At 42.0% G+C, this 21,258-nt stretch overlaps 1 protein-coding gene across 11 annotated transcripts; it reads left to right on the top strand.

Annotated features, from left to right (window-relative positions):
* The first annotated feature begins 210 nt into the window (after window positions 1-210).
* Window positions 211-18,780, top strand: TAFAZZIN (tafazzin, phospholipid-lysophospholipid transacylase). 11 transcript variants are annotated; one of them, XR_014491228.1, is made up of 11 exons: window positions 211-479; window positions 3,210-3,368; window positions 4,097-4,225; window positions 6,472-6,517; window positions 6,635-6,720; window positions 12,695-12,775; window positions 12,926-12,967; window positions 13,048-13,110; window positions 13,580-14,001; window positions 17,016-17,068; window positions 17,201-17,232. XR_014491228.1 is itself a non-coding variant. In XM_083352793.1 (11 exons), the coding sequence occupies exons 2-11, from the start codon at window positions 3,260-3,262 to the stop codon at window positions 17,925-17,927; spliced, it is 837 nt and encodes a 278-aa protein (XP_083208919.1). In that variant the 5' UTR covers window positions 230-479; window positions 3,210-3,259; the 3' UTR covers window positions 17,928-18,780. The 11 variants fall into 11 exon arrangements, 7 of the variants coding, with proteins under 7 accessions (XP_083208923.1, XP_083208922.1, XP_083208918.1 ...); XR_014491229.1 differs by having other exon boundaries at window positions 13,249-14,001; XM_083352793.1 differs by lacking the exon at window positions 13,580-14,001 and adding an exon at window positions 17,826-18,780 and having other exon boundaries at window positions 230-479; window positions 12,695-12,823; window positions 17,201-17,278.
* Window positions 18,781-21,258: the final 2,478 nt, after the last annotated feature.

Genomic DNA, 21,258 nt, shown 5'->3' with positions numbered 1-21,258 from the left:
CTCTTCAATCCTAAAACTTAATCCTTTATCGTCCCTCTTCCTCTACAAATTGATCTGACGTTTTCCAAATCGCAGCTCCCAAAAAACGTCCTTTGGGCTTTTACCATAGAGACGAAGGAAAGCTAGAGCGAAACCCTTCTCTGCTCGCCTAGAGAGAACCATTAAGCGAGGACCTTTTTTTTTTTTAACCATTACATATTGGACCGGAAACTCAGACTTTCTACCCCACTCTCCTTTTCTCTATCTCCACGAACTCCTTCGAAAGTGCGTCACTTAGGAAAGCCTTTTCCAGCAGCCCAGGGGCGGGATCCTGCAGAAATGTTTGATGGGGTTCCCTCCTTGGAAGTCCTATATTGGAAAGGTAGCGACGTGTGAAGAGAGATTGCAAACCTGGGACGCGCTGAGGCCGCGCGTGTCTCTTTCACCGCAGGAGAAAGAAGAGAACAGGAGGAGCCTTTAATCACATCAGGGAAGTGGAGGTGAGTGAATGGATGGGGGATCCAGGCGGGATCCGGAGGAAGGAAAGAACGAACGACCCGATTAGAAGGCGTGTGCAGCAATCTGGGAATGATCTTTTGGACAGAGGTGTCACCTATGGGAGGGGGGCTTGCATTGTATTTCTGTGTTTGTAAGGCTTACATACTTGTGGGAAGTTCAATGGGAGAGATGGACTCTTGAATTTGTGGCGGGCAGCTAAAGCATCGACGGAAGGTTTCACAGATAACAAGGTGGCAATCACCAGGGTTTGTAGAGTGGGAGAAGCAGGTGGAATATATGTGAAGAAATCGGATGCGGTTTGTGGTTCAGTGTTGTTCGTTGACTTTGCAAAGTGATGAAAAGGGACGACTAGGCTCAAGAAACAGGTGGATAAGACAGGAGTTGCTTTGGAGGGGGGAAAAGCAAATGGAATTTGGTTAGGGTTAGGTGGCTGCTTGGAAACCTGGAAATTCAAGATATATATATATTTTAAAGTACTGCAGCAGAGGGTAACTCCAATTTCTTCTGCAATATATATATTGCAGAAGAAATTGGAGTTGCCCTCTACTACAGTAATTTATTTTATTTATTTATTTATTTAATTTAATTTCTATACCGCCCTTCTCCCGAAGGACTCCGGGCGGTGTACAGGGCAATTTACTGTATCCTAGTTATGAAATGTGGGAAAGAAGAGTGATCAAAAGCTTTATATTTCAGTAGGTGAAGATGCTTGATGATATTGAATGGCATCTGGGTGGAAAAATGTATTATGGCTTCAGCTGGTTGATTCAGAAGGGCAGGAAGTGACATGTTTACTGAAAAAAAAATCAGGATTGTCTCTGGTTGTGTGTGGGACAAAGCAGTAATATGATTTCATCATTCTCTTTTCCCTGTCATATACAGTATTTATCTTTACAAAGGATTTACAACCTTTAAAGATTACTGGTGCTAAAATTCCAAACCAATGCTCAGATAAATTGGTTCTGTTCTGCAAAAACCCTACCATCAGCTTCTATTTAGGGTTATGCATCTCTTCATTTTTCCTCTCTTGTATCTCAGCAATATTTTTGGGTGTGGGTATTTTCCTAAGTAGGGACGCGGTGGCTCAGTGGGTTAGGACGCTGAGCTGGTCGATCAGATGGTCGGCAGTTTGGCGGGTCGAATCCCAAGTGCCGCATAACAGAGTGAGCGCCTGTTACTCGTCCCAGCTTCTGCCAACCTAGCAGTTTGAAAGCAGGTAAAAATGCAAGTAGAAAAATAGGGACCACTACGGTGGGAAGGTAACAGCGTTCCGTGCGCCTTTGGCGTCTAGTCATGCCGGCCACATGACCACGGAGACGTCCTCGGACAAGCGCTGGCTCTTCGGCTTTGAAACGGAGATGAGCACCGTCCTAGAGTTGGAAACGACTAGCACGCATGTGCGGGGGAACCTTTACCTTTACCTTATTTTCCTATGGAATGAATTCTATGCAAGCAACCAAGGTAAAAGTTGCAGTGATATCTTTTTGCTTGGCTTGCTGTTCCAACCAAATACTGATATCTCTGCTATCTTGAAAACATGCTTATTAATTTGGTTCCAAAAAGGAAACACTAAATAATGATGCTAACAGTATAAAGTTAAAATATACCTCCTGGCAGCTTATGTATATAGCACCATTTGTGAAGGTTACTTGAACTGAGGCCCCTATTTGGTACAATGAAGAGAGAGCTATGATAATGTAGAAAGAAAATGAGATCGGGAGTTTCTTCTTGAACCTAAAATTATTGCGAACCAGACCTTTAAAGCTGTGGAGAACCAATCTAAAGATGAATGAAAACGTGTGGGCTTACTCCAGAGCATAGTCTATTGTACCTCCAACTGTTTCCTACTTCTCCCCGATGTTATTCTTGATACAATTTATGTGATGTGCATCTCAAAATCTTTATTTCCCTAATAATAGTATACATCCCTCATTTCATCTCCCAAACTGGTTTTTCTGGAGTTGGGGTGGATCTATGGCACTGACATGCTTTGTTAATTGTTTGGAGGTGTAATTAGTATCAGCTCCTAAATGGCTTATATCTATGTGGCCATATGTCATGCAGTATTATCAGTAAGGATGTCAGTTGCATCCTCTTTCAGTTACTTGGCTTAATTTTGATGATGGCTACTTTTAAATAGAAAAAAAAGAATAATCTGACGTGTTATAATTGTGGAACAGGTTTTTTATGTTTTTGGTCCAGCTTTCTGTTCTGTGGCTGTAGCACTTTTTTTTTAAAATCCCATTTATATCCTGCCCTTCTCCGAAGACTTAGGGCAGCTTACAATCTAAAGCACAAATCAATGTGCTTAGCAATAGCCTTCATTCTATGTATGTGCCTGCTTGTTAGGGCTTTCGGGGGGGCCCCCAAGCGGCATTTTTACAAAGCTTATTGCCCCCAACAATCTGGGTCCTCATTTTACCTACCTCGGAAGGATGGAAGGCTGAGTCAACCTTGAGCCTGGTGGGACTAGAACCTGCACTAATTGCAGGCAGCTGGTGTTACTTAAGGAGGCATCCTGCAAAATATGGGGCTTTTTTTTAATGTTGTGTGGCAATCTTTGGGCAAGAAGATCCTGTAGGGGTGTGGTGCCAGTAGCAAGTTGAGACTGAGACCTCTGAGCAGAGCAAGGATCTGGCAAAAGCCTGTCAGCTGAGAAACATAATGGAAATCATTGGCTGAAAAACACTCTGCTGTCTCTCCATTCACAGGGACAGCTGACAGCATTGCCTCTAGGCTGGGGATCACCAGGGATGGGAAGATGCCCTTGGAGGTGAAATGGCCATTTCCTCAGGCCCCAAGTCTGCCATGGAATTTGGCCAGCAGGGTGATCATGGGATTGGTGGGTACCTATAGCTGCTTCTGGACCAGTGAGTATTTATTACCTCTATGCTATTGACTGATGGCTGATTGAAAGATGCTTGACTGATCAAGCAGATCTATGACCCCGGGCTTCCTTGGCTACATTATCAGGGAGGGTACTTTGAATGTTAGGAACAGCAAAAAGCTCACGTTGTGACTGGAAGAGATCCCAGTCTTGTTTCTTCTGTGTATAATGCAAATTTTGGAGAAGGTGTCCCATTTTTCTGAACGCTGGACATTGATTAGCAACCCCAGAAGATTGGGGGGGGGAAGAAACGAGAGGGTGGATACTAGCTCATGGACGGATTGATCAACATGTTAACTAGGTTTATATACCTTGCCTTTTCCAATGGTCAGTTTTGTCTGAGGACAAGAGCCACCAAAATTCTTGGTTTGAGTCTACTCAGATCAAGTTCAACTCCAGAATATTTGTTTGCAGTTTTCTTGGCAACAGTGAAGAGAGAATTTCCATTCCTTTCTCTTTGGGTTGTTTTTATAACTTTTTGCTTATGGTCTTGGGTCTCTTTGATGGAGCTGTATACCGTAAATTGTTTGAACACTCAAAACATTCTGTATATCCGAGCTACATTCAGAAGTCTTATCTACCTTGCTCCAATCTGAATTAGATCCTGAGAACTCTGTAAGTGGGATTAATAAATAAAATCCATTTGAGTGTTTTATCTAAAATATTGTAACTGCTGCCTTTCATACTGTTGTCTTGTCGTCCTTTGTTCAGGATATGTAAACAAGCTGAATATCCATAATGAAGAAGTTCTTTATGACCTAATTGAGAAGCGCCAACCAGGAACCCCCCTCTTGACTGTCTGCAATCATCAGTCCTGCATGGATGACCCACATCTTTGGGGTACGCTATGAGAAGCGAAGGGCTGCCAGTCTGAGGAAAACATTGCTCTTTTTTATCTTTGAGACACTGGATCATTATTTTGGGGGGATTTGGAGTCAAACAAGCAAAAAGGGGATGCTTATCCCATTTCACAGATCTTCCATTAAGGTTTTTTAATTTGCTGTTATTAAGGACTAAAAATATACGCCTGTAGTTTTACAGTTATAATGCAAATAATATTGCTATGATTATAATTAACTTCATATAGCAATAGCAACAATGGCAACATAATATAGGCAAGGATAATTTATGAATGCACCAAAATAGATGGGTTGAGGCATGCAATTTTTTAAATGAAAAAAAGGAAAGGGAAGAAAAAGGAGAAAGGAAATGAGGGAATTGCAGAGATCTGGAGCTTTTTATGTTGTTAATTTTTTTAGAAACAGGTGGTTCAGGATTTGGCCGAAAGCAAATGAGAAAGGAAGTAGTATAGTAATTAATGGTTCTTGCTTGATCAAATATTTAATCATTTTCAAATTCTAAGTTTATTACTCTGGCTATCTTTGCAGCAAGAAGGCAGTTGAGGATTTCCAGTGCAAATGATGTTAAATCAAACAATGCTAGTTAAGGGCTGTGAAACAAAAGCACATCTAAAGAGTTTATTTGATTTCAGTTATTTCTGTCTATCAGAATTTTCTCTGATACTTTTCCTAACACATTGAATATCCATTTGGAAAAAAACACCATAATCAATCTCATATTTAAGTCTCTGAATCAATTGTTTTATCTGTCCTTCAAGTTGAGACAGATCAGGAAACTTGGACTACTGAAACACTATTATTATAGGGCAGACATGTCAAACACAAGGCCCGGGGGCCAGATCTGGCCCGCGAAGTGGTTTCATGTGGCCCGCAAAGCCATCCTGGAAACAGTGAGGGAATGGCCCCCACTGCCTTGGCCCTGGCCCAGAGACCCTCCTCCTGCCAGAGACCCTCAGATCTGTCCCACTCCTGCCCAGGCCCCCATAGGAACCCTTGATGTGAATGATGTAGAGCTGGCCATGCCCACCCAGTAGGCCGTACGCACTTTAGCCATGCCTACCCAGTAGGCCACACCCACCCAGGCCACACCCGCCTGGCCCCCTGAGGGCAACCGCAATACTGATGCGGCCCCTCAATGAAATTGAGTTTGATGCCCCTGTTATAGGGCATCTTGAAAGCTTGCCACAATACCCTTCTTCCTCATTTTATACCAAACAGAATTAAGGCAGGTTTATCTTGAATTTCTTTCTCAAGATTTTTTCGTCTTTCTCAGGAAAGTTGACCTGGTTAACTCAGTGGTTCCTGCATTCTTGCATTCCTTCCTCAAGAATATATTCATGCTCCTGTTCATATGTCTAGCAGTATTCAGATATATTTGTATTTATCTTTAGCTATCTCCCCCTGATTTTTACAAATCATGATCAAGTAAAGTGATGAGACCATGGTACTCGTTGTTTAATTTGTTACTGCTTGTAATAAGTTCAGACCCACCTTCAACAAGCGTTTCCATCACAGATTATTCACAGAAGCATCTTTCTTTCAGGAAAATTCTGTGTGATAAAGCTTTTCTGCTCTCAACCTTCCAACCAGTTTGAAAGATACAACTTGCAAATTTCTAAAGTAGGCAATCATCCAATCATCCAGTTAAAATTAGAATCTCAGGGTATTTTTTTATCACAAAGTCCATTTTTAAAAATCAAATATTAACAATGCTGCAGTACCATCAAAGGTGAGGCATAAGTGAGCCAGTTTGGTGGGTATCGGTAGTGGGTACGATACTAGCCTAGAAACCAGAAAATAGTTCTAATTTTCTGGGTAAGCTTCAGGCCAGTCACACACCGTCAGCCTACTAACCCATCTCACAATGGTGGTGTTACGGGAGTATTAGATATATATGCTTTCTTGAGTTACATATAAAAAAGGTGGAACACATCAAACTACACTACACAACATTAGACTCAAAAGTAGCCAGAGGAAAACTTCATTCCAGTTTTTAAAACAGAAACTAGCCCTTTCATGTTAAATCGAACCAGTGACATTAAACTCTGGCTCTCCTCTGAATCACAAAACATTCTAAATAGTGATATGTATAAAAAAAATTCCATTCTTAACTGCAAGGCTACTTCAACAGCTTTCCAACATCACCTGCTTTTTGTGTCTGCATTTGTTTTTCTGTTTGGTAGCAATAGGTTTGGCTTGACCCCATTAATGTTGTGTCTCCTACAGGTATCCTGAGATTACGACACGTCTGGAACTTGCAGAAGATGCGGTGGTAAAGCATGAGGAAATGTGACTTTCCCTGAAAAAAGAAGGGGCCCCATTCGGTCCCTGTTGTGTGGGTTTGGTGAACATATGTCAGTACTGTGACATATTTTTATGGCTCCCTTAGGACTCCAACAGCTGCAGATATCTGCTTCACCAAGGAGCTGCATTCTCGTTTCTTTAGCCTTGGGCGATGTGTTCCTGTCTGTCGGGGTATGTAGCCAGTTTACTTGATAGAGGAATACAGATAGGTCACAATTTGTATGAGTTCAAAACATGCAGTATTCAGTTTATTGTAAAATTGAAAGCAGGTCATGTGTTTTTTTTTTGTATTTTAAGTTTTCTATTAATTTTCTAATATTACATTTACATATTTGAAAAGCAACATGGCGGCTGAGTACAATAATTCCATTACATTTAAATATCATCAGTACAAATCTCAAGGTATTGCAACAGCTAATTCCTTCTTTTTCCCCCTTGATATATACGTTCTCATATTCAGACCAACATAATTCTTATTGTATCAGTCAAACAAAAAATAACTTTCTTGTATTCATCAATAATCTTCAGTTTATACATATCTTAGTTAATTTAGCATTCCATCTTTTAGACAGTCAATGACCTAATAAATTTTTCTTAATTTTAATTTTTCATTAATATTTTAAATTTAACGTTTAATCTTTATCATTTCAAAATTTTGTTGTTGTTGTTCAATTTCTATCACAGTTCCCCCACAGTCTAAAGCTCCGGATACACCTCTTATCTATACATGATTCTCACCGTCTGCATCAACCAATTAATAATACAAAGTAATATTCTTATTTTTCTAGTAATTCTCAAATATCTTAGAATCTCAAATTTAATAGCCAAAATTTATTTTATTGCCACACTTAGTATTCCCTCTTTTTTTCCTCTTTATATCTCCTATCTCATATTTGAGACTAATAATTTTTTAAACTATTAGCATTTATACCACAAACCAATATACAAATTTAATTATTAGTATTTATACTTTCAAGTTTTGCTTAACCAAAATGTTTCTTTGTCTTGACTCATAACAATATCTTGAATTCAAATCTTACTTGTTTTTAAACATTCAATCTTTTAGCCAATCAGTGATGTAATAAGCTTTTCCCTGTTTTAGTTTTCCCTTAATATTTAAATTTAATGTTTAACATTTATTTTTCCAGATTTTTAATTAACCAGAATTCCTTTATCACAATTACTCACACAATCTAATGTTTAAGATACACACCTTATACAGTCATGGCCGAAATTGTTGGCACCCCAGAAATTTTTCCAGAAAATCAAGTATTTCTCACAGAAAATTATTGCAGGAACACATGTTTTGCTATACACAGGTTTATTCCCTTTGTGTGTATTGGAACACAACAAAAAAGGGAGGAAAAAAAATTGGACATAATGTCAAACAAAACTCCAAAAATGGGCCGGACAAAATTATTGGCACCCTTAACTTAATATTTGGTTGCACACCCTTTGGAAAAAATAAGTGAAATCAGTCGCTTCCTATAACCATCAATAAGCTTCTTACACCTCTCACCCGGAATTTTGGACCACTCTTCCTTTGCAAACTGCTCCAGGTCTTTCTTATTGGAAGGGCGCCTTTTCCCAACAGCAATTTTAAGATCACAGGTGTTCAATGGGATTCAGATCTGGACTCATTGCTGGCCACTTCAGCGCTTTCTTGCCATCCATTTCTGGGTGCTTTTTGACATATGTTTGGGGTCATTGTCCTGCTGGAAGACCCAAGATCTCGGATGCAAACCCAGCTTTCTGACACTGGGCTCTACAGTGCGACCCAAAATCCTTTGGTAATCCTCAGATTTCATGATGCCTTGCACACATTCAAGGCACCCAGTGCCAGAGGCAGCAAAACAACCCCAAAACATCATTGAACCTCCACCATATTTCACTGTAGGTACTGTGTTCTTTTCTTTGTAGGCCTCATTTCGTTTTCGGTAAACAGTAGAATGATGTGCTTTACCAAAAAGCTCTATCTTGGTCTCATCTGTCCACAAGACGTTTTCCCAGAAGGATTTTGGCTTACTCAAGTACATTTTGGCAAACTGTAATCTTGCTTTTTTATGTCTCTGTGTCAGCAGTGGGGTCCTCCTGGGTCTGCTGCCATAGCGTTTCATTTCATTTAAATGTCGACAGATAGTTTGCGCTGACACTGATGCTCCCTGAGCCTGCAGGACAGCTTGCATTCCTTTGGAACTTGTTTGGGGCTGCTTATCCACCATCCAGACTATCCTGCATTGCAACCTTTCATCAGTTTTTCTCTTCCGTCCACGACCAGGGAGATTCGCTATAGTGCCATGGGTTGCAAACTTCTTGGTAATGTTGCGCACTGTGGACAAGGGCAAATCTAGATCTCTGGAGATGGACTTGTAACCTTGAGATTGTTGATATTTGTCCACAATTTTGGTTCTCAAGTCCTCAGACAGTTCTCTTCTCCTCTTTCTGCTGTCTATGCTTAGTGTGGCACACACAGACACACAATGCAAAGACTAAGCTCTCCTTTTTATCTGCTTTCAGGTGTGATTTTTATATTGCCCACACCTGTTACTTGCCCCAGGTGAGTTTAAAGGAGCATCACATGCTTGAAACAATCTTGTTTACCCACAATTTTGAAAGGGTGCCAATAATTTTGTCCGACCTATTTTTGGAGTTTTGTTTGACATTATGTCCAATTTGCTTTTTTTCCTCCCTTTTTTGTTGTGTTCCAGTACACACAAAGGGAATAAACCTGTGTATAGCAAAACATGTGTTCCTGCAATACTTTTCTCTGAGAAATACTTGATTTTCTGGAAAAATTTCTGGAGTGCCAACAATTTCGGCCATGACTGTATATACATTCTTACCACCTACCTTAACAAATTAATAAAACAATATAATATTCTTATTTTGATATTTATACTTCTTAATGACTAAGATTTTCTTTATCTCAAGTCATTACAATATCTTATATTTAGAATACATGTTTTATCTATTTATTATTATTTATTTGGGTATATTCTATTTTAACTCTCATGTGTAAATCAAAACCCCAGTCCTTTTCAGTCTTATTCTAGCTTTCTTTCTTTGCCAAATCATCTTTCGTGTCTTTGCTTTTAAATCATCAAACAGATCTTCTTGTGTTGTTGTGGCTATTGTTTGATGTTGAAAAAACCATCCAGTTGCCCTTTTTTAAAGAGGACTAGCTGATCTAACAGGTCGTCTCTTTGTTTTTCCATCTCGACATGGTTGTCCCAAAGTGTTTATCTTCTCTTTCATCTGTTTTTCTTTTTGATCTTCAGGTTCCTTCTGCTTTATAAGAAAAGTCCTTTCCTTTTTCTCTATTATCAATTTCTTTTCTCTATCTTCCATTATCTGTATTTGTTGAGTAGTTGAATCTTCTGTCATAGCATTTGATTGTTCCACTTTCTCTGTAGAATTCTGTATAGGTGATTCTTTAGTTGAAGTCATAATTTGAGTTTGCATATCCAGGCTGCTTTCTTGTTCTTTCTTGCTGCTTCTTATTTCATCACCAGTAATAAGGAGAGTTTGGACAATTGCTTTTAACATACAAAGAGTTTGTTCCTGTTCTTCCTCTGTAGGAAAAGTCCATTCCTGTTCTTCTTCCATTATAGTATATTAAACTGAATGCTTACAGTCAGAAAGTCTACCAAGTGAAGAGCAGAGCTGAGTTTCTTGCAGCTGGTGTTTCAAGGTTGCTTATATATTATCTATTTTCTACACTGTCAACAAGTCTCTCTTAGACAATAACAGGTTGCAATCTCACGTTTAGCCACCAGATGTCACCCCAGGGTTGTTTTGATTTTTTCAGTTTTTTTCTTCTTTTTTTTTTAAAACTAGATCTTCAGTAAAAATGAAGAATAAAAAACGGAGAAAAATAAAGAATAGAAAATTACAAATCTTGTAATCCACCAATTTTAGGAAATAGAGTTCCAATTAGGATCCCAGCATTTTTTCAGCGTTTTAAGCTCCCCTGGGTAGTCAATTGCCGCTGTTTCTGGGGGGAGGGCTAAAATCTCCCTTCCCTCACCACAAGGGGGAAAGTACTTTAGCAGCTTATGTAAGTAAGTAAGTAATTAGGATGTAAGAGAGGTAGATCTCACCCAGTCTCTTCCACGCTGCTTTAGAGTTGCCAGATGGTAGGTGTGACTTTGGCTGTCTGCAGCCTTGTGACGGACCATATCTCTATGGTTGGTCGTTTGTCCACAGGTTTGGAGGATTCGCCGGCTCTAGTGGGAGAGTTGCCATTCTCCCGTGATCCAGAGAGGGTCCCTCCTTGTTGGTTGCCTCTACGGGGTGACTTTCAACCCTTTTCAGGGTCCCCAGTGATGTGAAACTGGACGGGGAAGATGAGACTCATCTTCCGATCGTCCATGGCAGCCGCGCAGCAAACCGGAAGTCCCAAGCAGGTCATGTTTAATGTCACCCAAAATTCAGTTAATGGGAGACTAGTGTGTCTGCTATTGAAGGTAGTGCATGCACAGTTGAAATCGGGATTTTAGACATGGCTACTGTTCATGTGTGCAAAATGGAGAAAAGGAAGATCCCATCGGAGGAAAACAGTATGAGTTCAAAAAAGAAAATGCTCATTACTACATTGGAGCAAAAATTTCATGTAACTGAATGGCACAAACATGGCTATAGCAAGGCTTAAACTAGGATGAGATGTTGGGATGGCTGAATTTACAGTGTGCACTATTATAAAAGACACAGGGGAAACAAGAGGAAAAATGTTGTACCAGCTTTTTGTGGTTTGCAAACATCTACAACATCTTCTGTGTTACAACCACAGAAACAGAACATGGATATATGAATTAAGAATTGCAGTCAACGAATGGATTAAGGAATACAATAAAAATGCATTCCTCTTGGCAGAGTAGCCATTCAGAACAAAACCTTGAGTTTGTTTAAGAGAGAAAAGAAAAAATAATAATAAAGTAGAACAAAGGTTTAATGCTGATGTTGCTTGATTTTATTGATTTAAAAATTGAATTTAACACAATGTTAAAATTACTGTAATATTTATTTATACATATAAACATGTTTAAAATATTCCATTGCCTATTTCTATCAAGCTGGAACCAATTACCCTATTTTCCATAGAAATATCACTTCAAATAGAGTGAATTAGAATTATGGGACTCTCTTGTGGGATTCATTAACCAAGGCAAGCAGCTCTTGGGATACAAATGGAGAGATGATATCAGGACCAAGGACAGTAGTGCCTGAAACAAACTGAAAAGTAATTTTCCATCTTGAGATCCTCACTAAATACTGAGGTCTTTGGACCTTTATTTCCCACTGTTGCACTGTCGTATTTCCATAAAAATAACAGTGACCTATAATGTTTTAATGGTACGTTATTAAAAATTACAACTACAATAAAAAGTTAATGCCAATTAAAAAATAGAAGGCAGAGAAAATAAAAATAAAAAATACTGTAATAACGAGAGAGAGAGAGAGATGAAGACATGACTTCCTAACTTCATAGCAAGTGTAACCTATTTTCATAACTTACCTTTCTCTTAAAATATATTTTTGCAGAGCAATTTATTTCTCCCCAGAAGCCTACCTATCTTAATGTTGCTGAGTAAATCCACTAAAAATGGCCAAGTTGCTTGACAGATGGAAAAAGGGTCTCTAAATAAAAATCCTTTAGATCAGACATGTCAAACACAAGGCCCGGGGGCCAGATCCGGCCTGCAAAGTGGTTTCATGCGGCCCGCGAAGCCATCTTGGAAACAGTGAGGGAACGGCCCCCACTGCCTTGGCCCTGGCCCACAGACCCTCCTTCTGCCAGAGGCCCTCAGATCTGTCCCACTCCTGCCCAGGCCCCCATAGGCACCCTTGATGCGAACGAGGTAGAGCTGGCCACACCCACCTAGTAGGCCATACGCACTCTAGCCACGCCCACCCAGTAGGCCACGCCCACCCAGGCCACACCCACCTAGACCCCTGAGGGCAACCGCAATGCTGATGCGTAACTCAATGAAATTGAGTTTGACACCCCTGCTTTAGATACTTATGTCTTCTTTTCTAGGCAGGAATGGCAAGTAGTTTGGTTGGGGATATATGTTTTAGGAGCCCCCTAGGAGTGTAGGCTTGCATGTGAGTTGGAAGACCTGGACTAAATTCCTTCTTTTCACAGGAGACGGAGTCTACCAAAAAGGCATGGACTATATACTAGAGAAGCTAAACCGTGGTGACTGGGTGCACATGTTCCCAGAAGGTAGCAGTAGCCGAAAGCTGGGAGTTTGCTGGGGGTTAGAAGGCACAGATGCATTTCATAGCACATTGCTGTCATACTTGGACTGCCAGATTTACTGGGGGACTTGCCATGCATCCAATTGCTACACATTTCTCCACCTTTCTTTTGCAGGTAAAGTGAACATGACCCAGGAGTTCATGCGCTTCAAATGGGGTAGGTATTTTTCTAAGAAGTGAGGTGCATTCTGGAGTAACCCTGTCGCCTTTCATTCTGCTTCTTTTTCTTTCTTCCAGGTATTGGGCGTCTTCTGGCTGAGTGCCGTCTGCACCCCATTATACTGCCACTCTGGCATATAGGTGAGGCCTCAATCAAAAGTGAGGGGTGAGGTGGAAGGAAGGGGAGGCAGAATTTGCAGAGTGGCTGCCCATTATAGTGGCCAGAATAAATGCGAGGCTGGTCTCTCCAACCTGATTAATCCCCTAACACCTATGTAGGAAGAATAATATCAGAAAAGGTGGCTCTTCTCATTCAGGACTATAATAGTCTTGAAAGTGAAGCAGATGGGCTCAAGGAAGCTGGCAGGAACTCACAAGCCATTTAACCATCTGATGAAGTCATTTGCGATGGCTTAGAAGATAATAAAGATATTTGCTTGAAGGTGCCACAAGATCTTTTCTGCCCTAGAGTAACATGATCACAACATGACCTTACTGGTCGATACTTTCCTTTTGGGAAGTGGTTTTCTAAGAAGGAGTCCATTGAAGAGGATTATTTTAAAAGGTCAAGTGGCAAAGCCCTGCAGAAGAACCTTTTTGTATCTGCTAGCTCCTTCCATGAGCAGGCGAAGAAGCGCTGCGACTGTGGGCGCTCTGGAACAAACTCTTCCGCGCCCACCTATGCAAGCTGAGCTTTGCGGATCGTGTTCTTTGGCCAAGTCCCTTGGATGAGTTCAGCTCTAGTGTGAATCTATTTCCTCAAAGCACGTCCATTCAACTCCCATATCCAGCGTGAGGATGCCTCGTTACTTCATCTTAAGGACATATCCCCCTGATGCAGCCCATAGTCTATTTTGTATTTCATATTTATCTGATCTGTTTTCTCCCAATACAAGGTTTGAGATTTGCACAATGCCTGATGTTTCTGGGGCTACAGAGCTGATGGTGTGGGGTCTGCCCAGTTCCCGTTAGTTAGTCACTTCTGACTACCTTCTCTTCCCCTCCCCTTCCCCTTCCTCCTGGTTCCCTGTGGTGGGTATTGACCAGTCATGCAAGGATCCAGTACTAGTCCTGCTGCATGTCAGAGAAGATCCCACAGGGTGGGTGGGAGATTGAAGTGGGCTCTCCTTCGTCCTCATACAAACTGCCAAGATGCCACAGGAAGGTAGGGGGACTTCAAAACCAGCATCATTACTGAGCTGCCTGTGGGTCACAAGAGAGCTAGTGCTGGCCGAAGCAGTCAGATTCTTTCTCCCCTCCCAGAGTCCAAGCAGTGTACCAGCTGAAACAAGAGACTTCGCTCTTGGTGCTTTCCCCTCCCAAATCTTCTCTGTGATCTGCCCAGGGCCAATGGAGGAGGCAGCAGCGGCTGAAGCAAGGAGAATCCTTGCACTTTATCCAACCCTGCTCCCCCTCCTCATGTGATCTGCTAACATGCTTGTCAGCAGACTACAGAGAAAATGTCAGATGGGAATGTAAATAAAACTGAAGATATACTTGCTATAAATAATTTTGCTGTCACAAGCACACTCTGCTACCTGCCTGCCCCTCCCACCCACCCCAAGTGCCAGGTGTGATCCTACCAATTGCACGTATCACCTGCATGCCTGTTTCATGGGATCTAATTTCTGTCCAGTGTGAATTAGGTGCGACAGGTGACCTTTGCTGGGGATAGGAACAAGAGAGAACAGGAAGCAATTAAAAAATTGTCAGTATGGAATCCTGCCCCTCTTACATAAAGAATAGTAAGTGGTGCTAGTTTTTCCACACTCGGCAAAAGGAAGTGGGAGTCCTGCTGGGAGGGAAAATGCAATCATAAATTGCTGCGTCTAAAACTTGCTCCACAGTAAGCTCTTAGGACATTGTCACTCGCTGCTCTCATTACCCAAGCAGAAATCAGCTCTCAGGACAGAGAAAGATATGCTAGCAGGAAAGCATATTTAAAACATCTGAATAGATGTGTCCTCAGGTCCCAATTTCGTGATGATAATAATAAAGTATAATTTTACCTTTCTATATTTTATTTTGACTAGGTTTAGGTAATCAGTACAGAGAGCAAAGTTATATATGTTTAACGTTGCTGCTGATCTCATAATTATTCTAACGTGTAAACAGGCAGCATCATCCATGGAAAGAATTATCAAAAATCAGCAGGATGGAGGGTGGAGCATCGTAATGCAAGTCTCACTGTTTTTGAACCTGCATGTTTAAATGGGGCAGGGCATGCATTGCAGTGCTCCATCTTCCTTCTTGCCATTTTTTTCCTTCCCACCTCTCCAGATTGAGAATAGGATAGAGCAGACATGTCAAACACAAGGCCCGGGGGCTGGATCCGGCCCGCAAAGTGGTTTCATGTGGCCCGCGAAGCCATCCTGGAAACATTGAGGGAACGGCCCCCACTGCCTTGGCCCAGAGACCCTCCTTCTGCCAGAGACCCTCAGATCTGTCCCACTCCTGTCCAGGCCCCCATAGGCACCCTTGATGCCAACGATGTAGAGCTGGTCACGCCCACCCAGTAGGCCATACGCACTCTAGCCATGCCCACCCAGTAGGCCACACCCACCCAGGCCACACCCACCCGGCCCCTTGAGGGCAACTGCAATGCTGATGCGGCCCTCAATGAAATTGAGTTTGACACCCCTGGGATAGAGTGTAAGCGTTGCTAAAGATCCCAGATATCCACGGTCATGATGAAAATGCTGGAAGTCGATCTTAATAAAATCTGGAAGACTGCACAGTCCCCACCTCCTGATTAGAATTTTCATAGTAGGTGCCAAACTGTGTGAGGGTGAGAGAAACTGGGTTGCAGTGATCCTGTTTAAATAGAATAATGCCATTAGGAAAAACTTCTAAGAACTTCTGCATAATTAGCTGAGCATAGAAATACATATCTATGTAAACTAGTTGCATGAGGAACATGCAATACAGGTGGTCCTCAACTTCAACAGTTCATTTAGTAACCGTTCAAAGTTATACCAGAACTGGAAAAAGTGACTTATGACTCTTTTTCACACGACCATTGCGGCATCTCTGTGGTCAGGTGATCAAAATTCAGAGGCTTGGTAACTGACTCATGATGGTGGCATTATCCTGGGGTCATGTGATCCTTTTTGTGATCTTCTGGCAAGCAAAGTCAGTGGGGAAGCCAGATTCATTGAACAACCATGTTACTCTTAACAACAGTGTGCTGCAGCTGCCAAAAAAGTTGCATTAACAGAGGGATAGGATCGAGATCACGTGAAGTGTTAATACCGCTTTACAATGCCTTGGTAAGGCCACACTCAGAATACTGCATCCAGTTTTGGTCACCACGATGTAAAAAAAGATGTTGAGACTCTAGAAAGAGTGCAGAGAAGAGCAACAAAGATGATTAGGCGACTGGAGGCTAAAACATAAGGAACAGTTGCTGGAATTGGGTATGTCTAGTTTAATGAAGAGAAGGACGAGGGGTGACATGATAGCAGTGTTCCAATATCTCGGGTTGCCACAAAGAAGAAGGAGTCAAGCTATTCTCCAAAGCACCTGAAGGCAAGACAAGAACCAATGGATGGAAACTGACCAAAGAGAGAAGCAACCTAGAACTAAGGAGAAACTTCCTGACAGAACAATTCACCAGTGGAACAACCTGCCTCCAGAAGTGGTAAATGCTCCAACACTGGAAGTTTTTAAGAAGAGATTGGACAGCTATTTGTCTGTAATGGTATAGGGTTTCCTGCCTGAGCAGGGGGTTGGACTAGATGACTTCCAAGGTCCCTTCCAACTTTATTATTATTAGAACTACGATTCCCTTAATTGTGACAAGAGGTTGTAAAATGGGGCAAAACTCACTTAACAAATGTTTGAGTTAGCAACAGAAGCTTTGGGCTCAGTTGTGGTCATAAGTCAAGGACTACCTGTACTGGGGGTTTACAACTGCAGGTTCTTTGAAATTATATGTATATGTGTACATACATATGTAGGAATCCTGTTGTATGTTGTCATTTGTCATCCCTGCAAGGATCAGGGTTTGGATCAAAAATAATTATTCTGTCTTTCAATTTCCCTAGGAATGAATGATGTACTCCCCAATGCACCCCCTTACGTGCCCCGAGTTGGACAGGTAAGGGGTTTGGGGTTGCTGGATGGAGGAGGGGAGAAGGGATTCCAATTGGCATGGAAATTTGGAAAATGGAAAGGACTGCATCTGCGTCATGAGAAAAGTGTTATTACAGGGTGTTTTTCTTTGGTACAGAAAATTACCGTGTTAATTGGGAAGCCATTCAGCGTCCGCCCATTGATAGAACGTCTGCGGGCAGAAAACAAGTCGGCGGTGAGTGCAGAGGGAAAGTACTGGGAGAACTGCACTCCATGGGTGGTGATGGGACAAGTATTACATGGCAGAGGTTGAAAGCATGGTGTCCATAGGCGACAACCACAAAAGCTTCCATAGAAGCTCAAGACATTACATTAAAAAATCCTGAAATTATTTTTAAATCTTATGCCAGTCACTGAAGAAGCTGCTAATGCTGACTTTATTGTGGTCTCCTTAGTATGATTCACATTGGACTCTTGACAATACAGTGAGCATACTAGATGAGAATTGTTTAGATTTCTACCCTTTATCTGGCAAGCACCAGATTGGGAACGGTTGTGCACTATGGCTCTAGCAAAATGGGCTTTTGATGTGGCAAGGCATTAGCTGGATTCATACCCTATACTGAACCATAATCTAGCCTGTGTAGTTTGGGCTCCACAGCATGTGTGTACACAACCAAACCAAAGCCAAACTCTTATTGATGACTTAACATGGTGTGTGGACCCAATCATTATAAGTATGCTTGCATTGCTTTGTTAATTTTGGCTCTTTCTGGTTGTAGATGGAGATGCGCAAAGCCCTGACTGATTTCATTCAGGAGGAGATCCAGGCCCTAAAGGAACAGGCTGAGAGACTGCATCAGACTTTCAAGCTACAGGGCTAGTGTTGACTAGACTAAGCAGAAGCTCTGTTACTGAAACATGGATTATGCAGTTGTGGTATATGGCAAGAAATGTAGTCTTTGCACGGACTACTTTTAACTCATCGATTTTAAGTTAAATTTTCTCATTTCTGCACCTACTGATACCATCCACACTCTGCTGCAGATGGAGTGGCATTGCATGCAGAAGATTGGATGAAAGCTTGGAATACCCCTTGTTGAGCTTCAAGCTGTCCTGACTGTACTGCTTTGGTGTCTGCCTCCCAAAGGAAGGGACTTGCAATGGCTACTGTGTGTAGTTCCCTCTTGCTAGAACCTAGAGGTGCTGGGACAATTGCTGGTAATGCAAGAACAGGAAGAGGAAGGGACGGGGGAGGGAAATCTGTCTCCATTCTCTTGCAAATATCTCCACTCATTGGAGGAATACATAATGCATTTTGTAAATTTCCTCTTTTTGTAGAGTATTGGTTTGCAAATGGTTTTATACTTGAAACTTCCCCAATAAATGATTCAGACCTGTTGCAGCCTGGGTTAAGCTCTGAAGTGCCAGGGATTAAGGTTTTCTGCACATAATTCAGGTATCTTCATAGAAGAAAGTGTTTTACGGTACTTAGGAAAAGACCCTCCATTTGCCAATAAATATACCAAATACTGTAGGTTGTGAAAAACAATTAAGGCACTACTCTTAAAACAAGCAAAACAAGTTGGCATAAACTTTTGGATTAAATTTCATCAGATATATGAATGTAATCCGGGTTAGAAGCATACAAGTACCATGTTTATGGAGACAGAGAAGATGTTAGGTACTGATGACAGGAAAATAAATACAATATTAAAGACTGGTAATTATTCTTTTCCCCCCATTTAGTTATGTCTGGTTTTTGGAGACTGCTTGGACAAGTTTTCTTTGCAAGGTTTTCAGAAGCAGTTTGCTATTACCTTCGAGAAACTGACTAGCCCAAGGTTACCTCTACCACTATATCAAACTAACTCTACCAATTTACATAAAATGTAATTAAAATGTTCAACCTTTGACCCATTAAACTATAAAAGATGATTTTAGATCAGTACAGTACCGTACTTTAGGTCAGTGGTCCCCAACTTTTTTGGCACCAGGGACTGGTTTCATAGAATTTCCCCTTGGACTGGTGGTGGGGGTGGGGGGAGCATGGTTTTGGTTTTGATCGTTTACCTACCACTGACCTCCAGCTGTTTGGCCTGGTTCCTAACAGGCCACGGACGTGTGGCCCAGAGGTTGGGGGGGTGTCTCCTGTTTTAGAGGAGTATTCAATATAGCACTGAGAAAATATCCACTGTGAGAAAAGGGGCCGTCTTTCTGTCTGATACTTAGATAGCAAGGCAAGAACAGCTTATGGCAATTTAGAACAATCTTAAAGGCTAACTGCTACTTCTACCTAAAAGCACAACCCAGTGAGAAGACACCTTAAATAGCAGGTGTTAGGTATGTTGGAGTGATAGAGTAGGAGTCAGGCTGGCAGAGAAAATTTGTCCAGGGTAAAGCCTCTGAATATAATGGATGGGATTTATATAATATTAGGACTTCTTATCAGATTGTGTGCTTTGTTAACTCTCCCTTTTTTTGTAATGCCCGTTGAAGGTTTCTGTTGTACTACTTAATTACTGTTATTCCATTTACAAGTGCAATCCCTTCGTAAGTGACATCAGGCATTGAGTATTTTGTAAATCTATTATTAGTGCAAATATAATATCAGGAATTTAGCACAACTGAGGTGCATATTATGATCTATGGTTCTCCACATTACAGAACAAAGACCATTTCCTCCTCCCCCACTCCTATCCAGAGCTTGTCTATGTACAAATTCCATTCATTTTAATAGTAATAGAATAGAGCTGGAAGGGACCTTGGAGGTCTTCTAGTCCAATTTACCACCTTTTCTGCTACAGTTGTTAAGTGAATCACTGTAGTTGTTAGTAATAAGATCAGTGGCGTAGCGTGGGTTGTCAGCACCCGGGGCAAGGCAACCGGAAGCGGAAATAGAGGGGCGGGCGGGTGGTGACGTCACGGCACTGCTGAAAAGATGCACCCCGCAGCGGCGTAGACTTTCCAAGAAGAGTCGCGCGCATGCGGGATGCTTCCGGGTCCCTCTCGAGGGCGGCTGGGCGGGGCTCCGACCTGCAAGAGCCGCTGCATTCAAGCTCGCACGTGAGCCCCGCTAAATAAAGCCACGCATGCGCACGAAGCTAGGCCGGCCGGCCAGCGGGTCCGTCTTCGCTCGGCCAAACCTGCCAGGGCGCCTGCGGGGCGCTTGCGGTTGGCCTGAGCCTGGGCGGAGAGTTGGCCGCTTCTATTTATTTTATTCAGTTTATGTGGCCGCCCATCTCACCTGCCGGACTCATTTCGCTTTGCAAGAAAGAGCAGCTCGAGAGCGGAGCCAAGCCAACTCTGTGCAGCCCTTGGGGCTCCCTGAGCAGCTCAGTGCGAGCGCGCCCCCCCCAGATGTTGCGCCCGGTGCGGCCGGCCCCCCCTGCACCCCCCACACTACGCCACTGAATAAGATTGTTATGAGAATCCGGTTTCCCCATTAACTTTGCTTGTCAGAATGTGGCAAAAGGGGATCACACGAGCCTGGAACACTATAACTGTCATAACTATGAGTCAGTTGCCAAGTGGCTGAATTTTGATCATCCCCATTGATCATGGGGATGCTGCAATGGATGTAAGTGTGAAAAACCGGTCGTAAGTCACTTTTTTAGTGTCATTGTAACTAAATCAACTGTTATAAATTGAGGACTACCTGTAGTTAGAAGCCTAAAATCTGTCAGCAAGAGAAATTTAAACCTAGCTCTCTTCACTCAGTTCAGGATTCTTAAATCATTGCACCCACTGATTTGTTAATGACCATAGGTTTTGGGGGTTATAGGTAAAACATTAACACTAACAAGTTGCTTGCTACCTATATACAATATGATGGAATACGGTCCAGCACAGGAATATATAATTTCTGCATAATGTAATTTCTTCCACATACAAGGAGAACGCACTCTGAACGTGTTTAAAGTACATTCCTCGGTATCGGTAAAATTTAAGCAGAGAACACGTTACACTTTGCTTCTTCTCACTTCCCTCCAACAGCCGCTCCTTTTTCCAACTGGAAACGAGGGCAGGGATTTTTAACACCAATGACGCTCCCCCCCCCTTCACGAGTAAATGTCTATGGAGATTCTCAGTCATCCAGGTCATTGTTGCCCCAAAGGTGCTTTTTCAAGAGGCAACTGGACTTTGTTTTTCTTTGAAGACACTTCGCTTCTCATCCAAGAAGCTTCTTCAGCTCTTTCAGTTGCCTTTGGTTTC

The sequence above is a fragment of the Vipera ursinii genome, assembly GCF_947247035.1.
Source record: "Vipera ursinii genome assembly, chromosome: 2".
NCBI lineage: Eukaryota > Metazoa > Chordata > Lepidosauria > Squamata > Viperidae > Vipera > Vipera ursinii.
The sequence above is the reverse complement of the archived record's forward strand: the minus strand, read 5'-3'. Positions and strand labels throughout refer to the sequence as shown.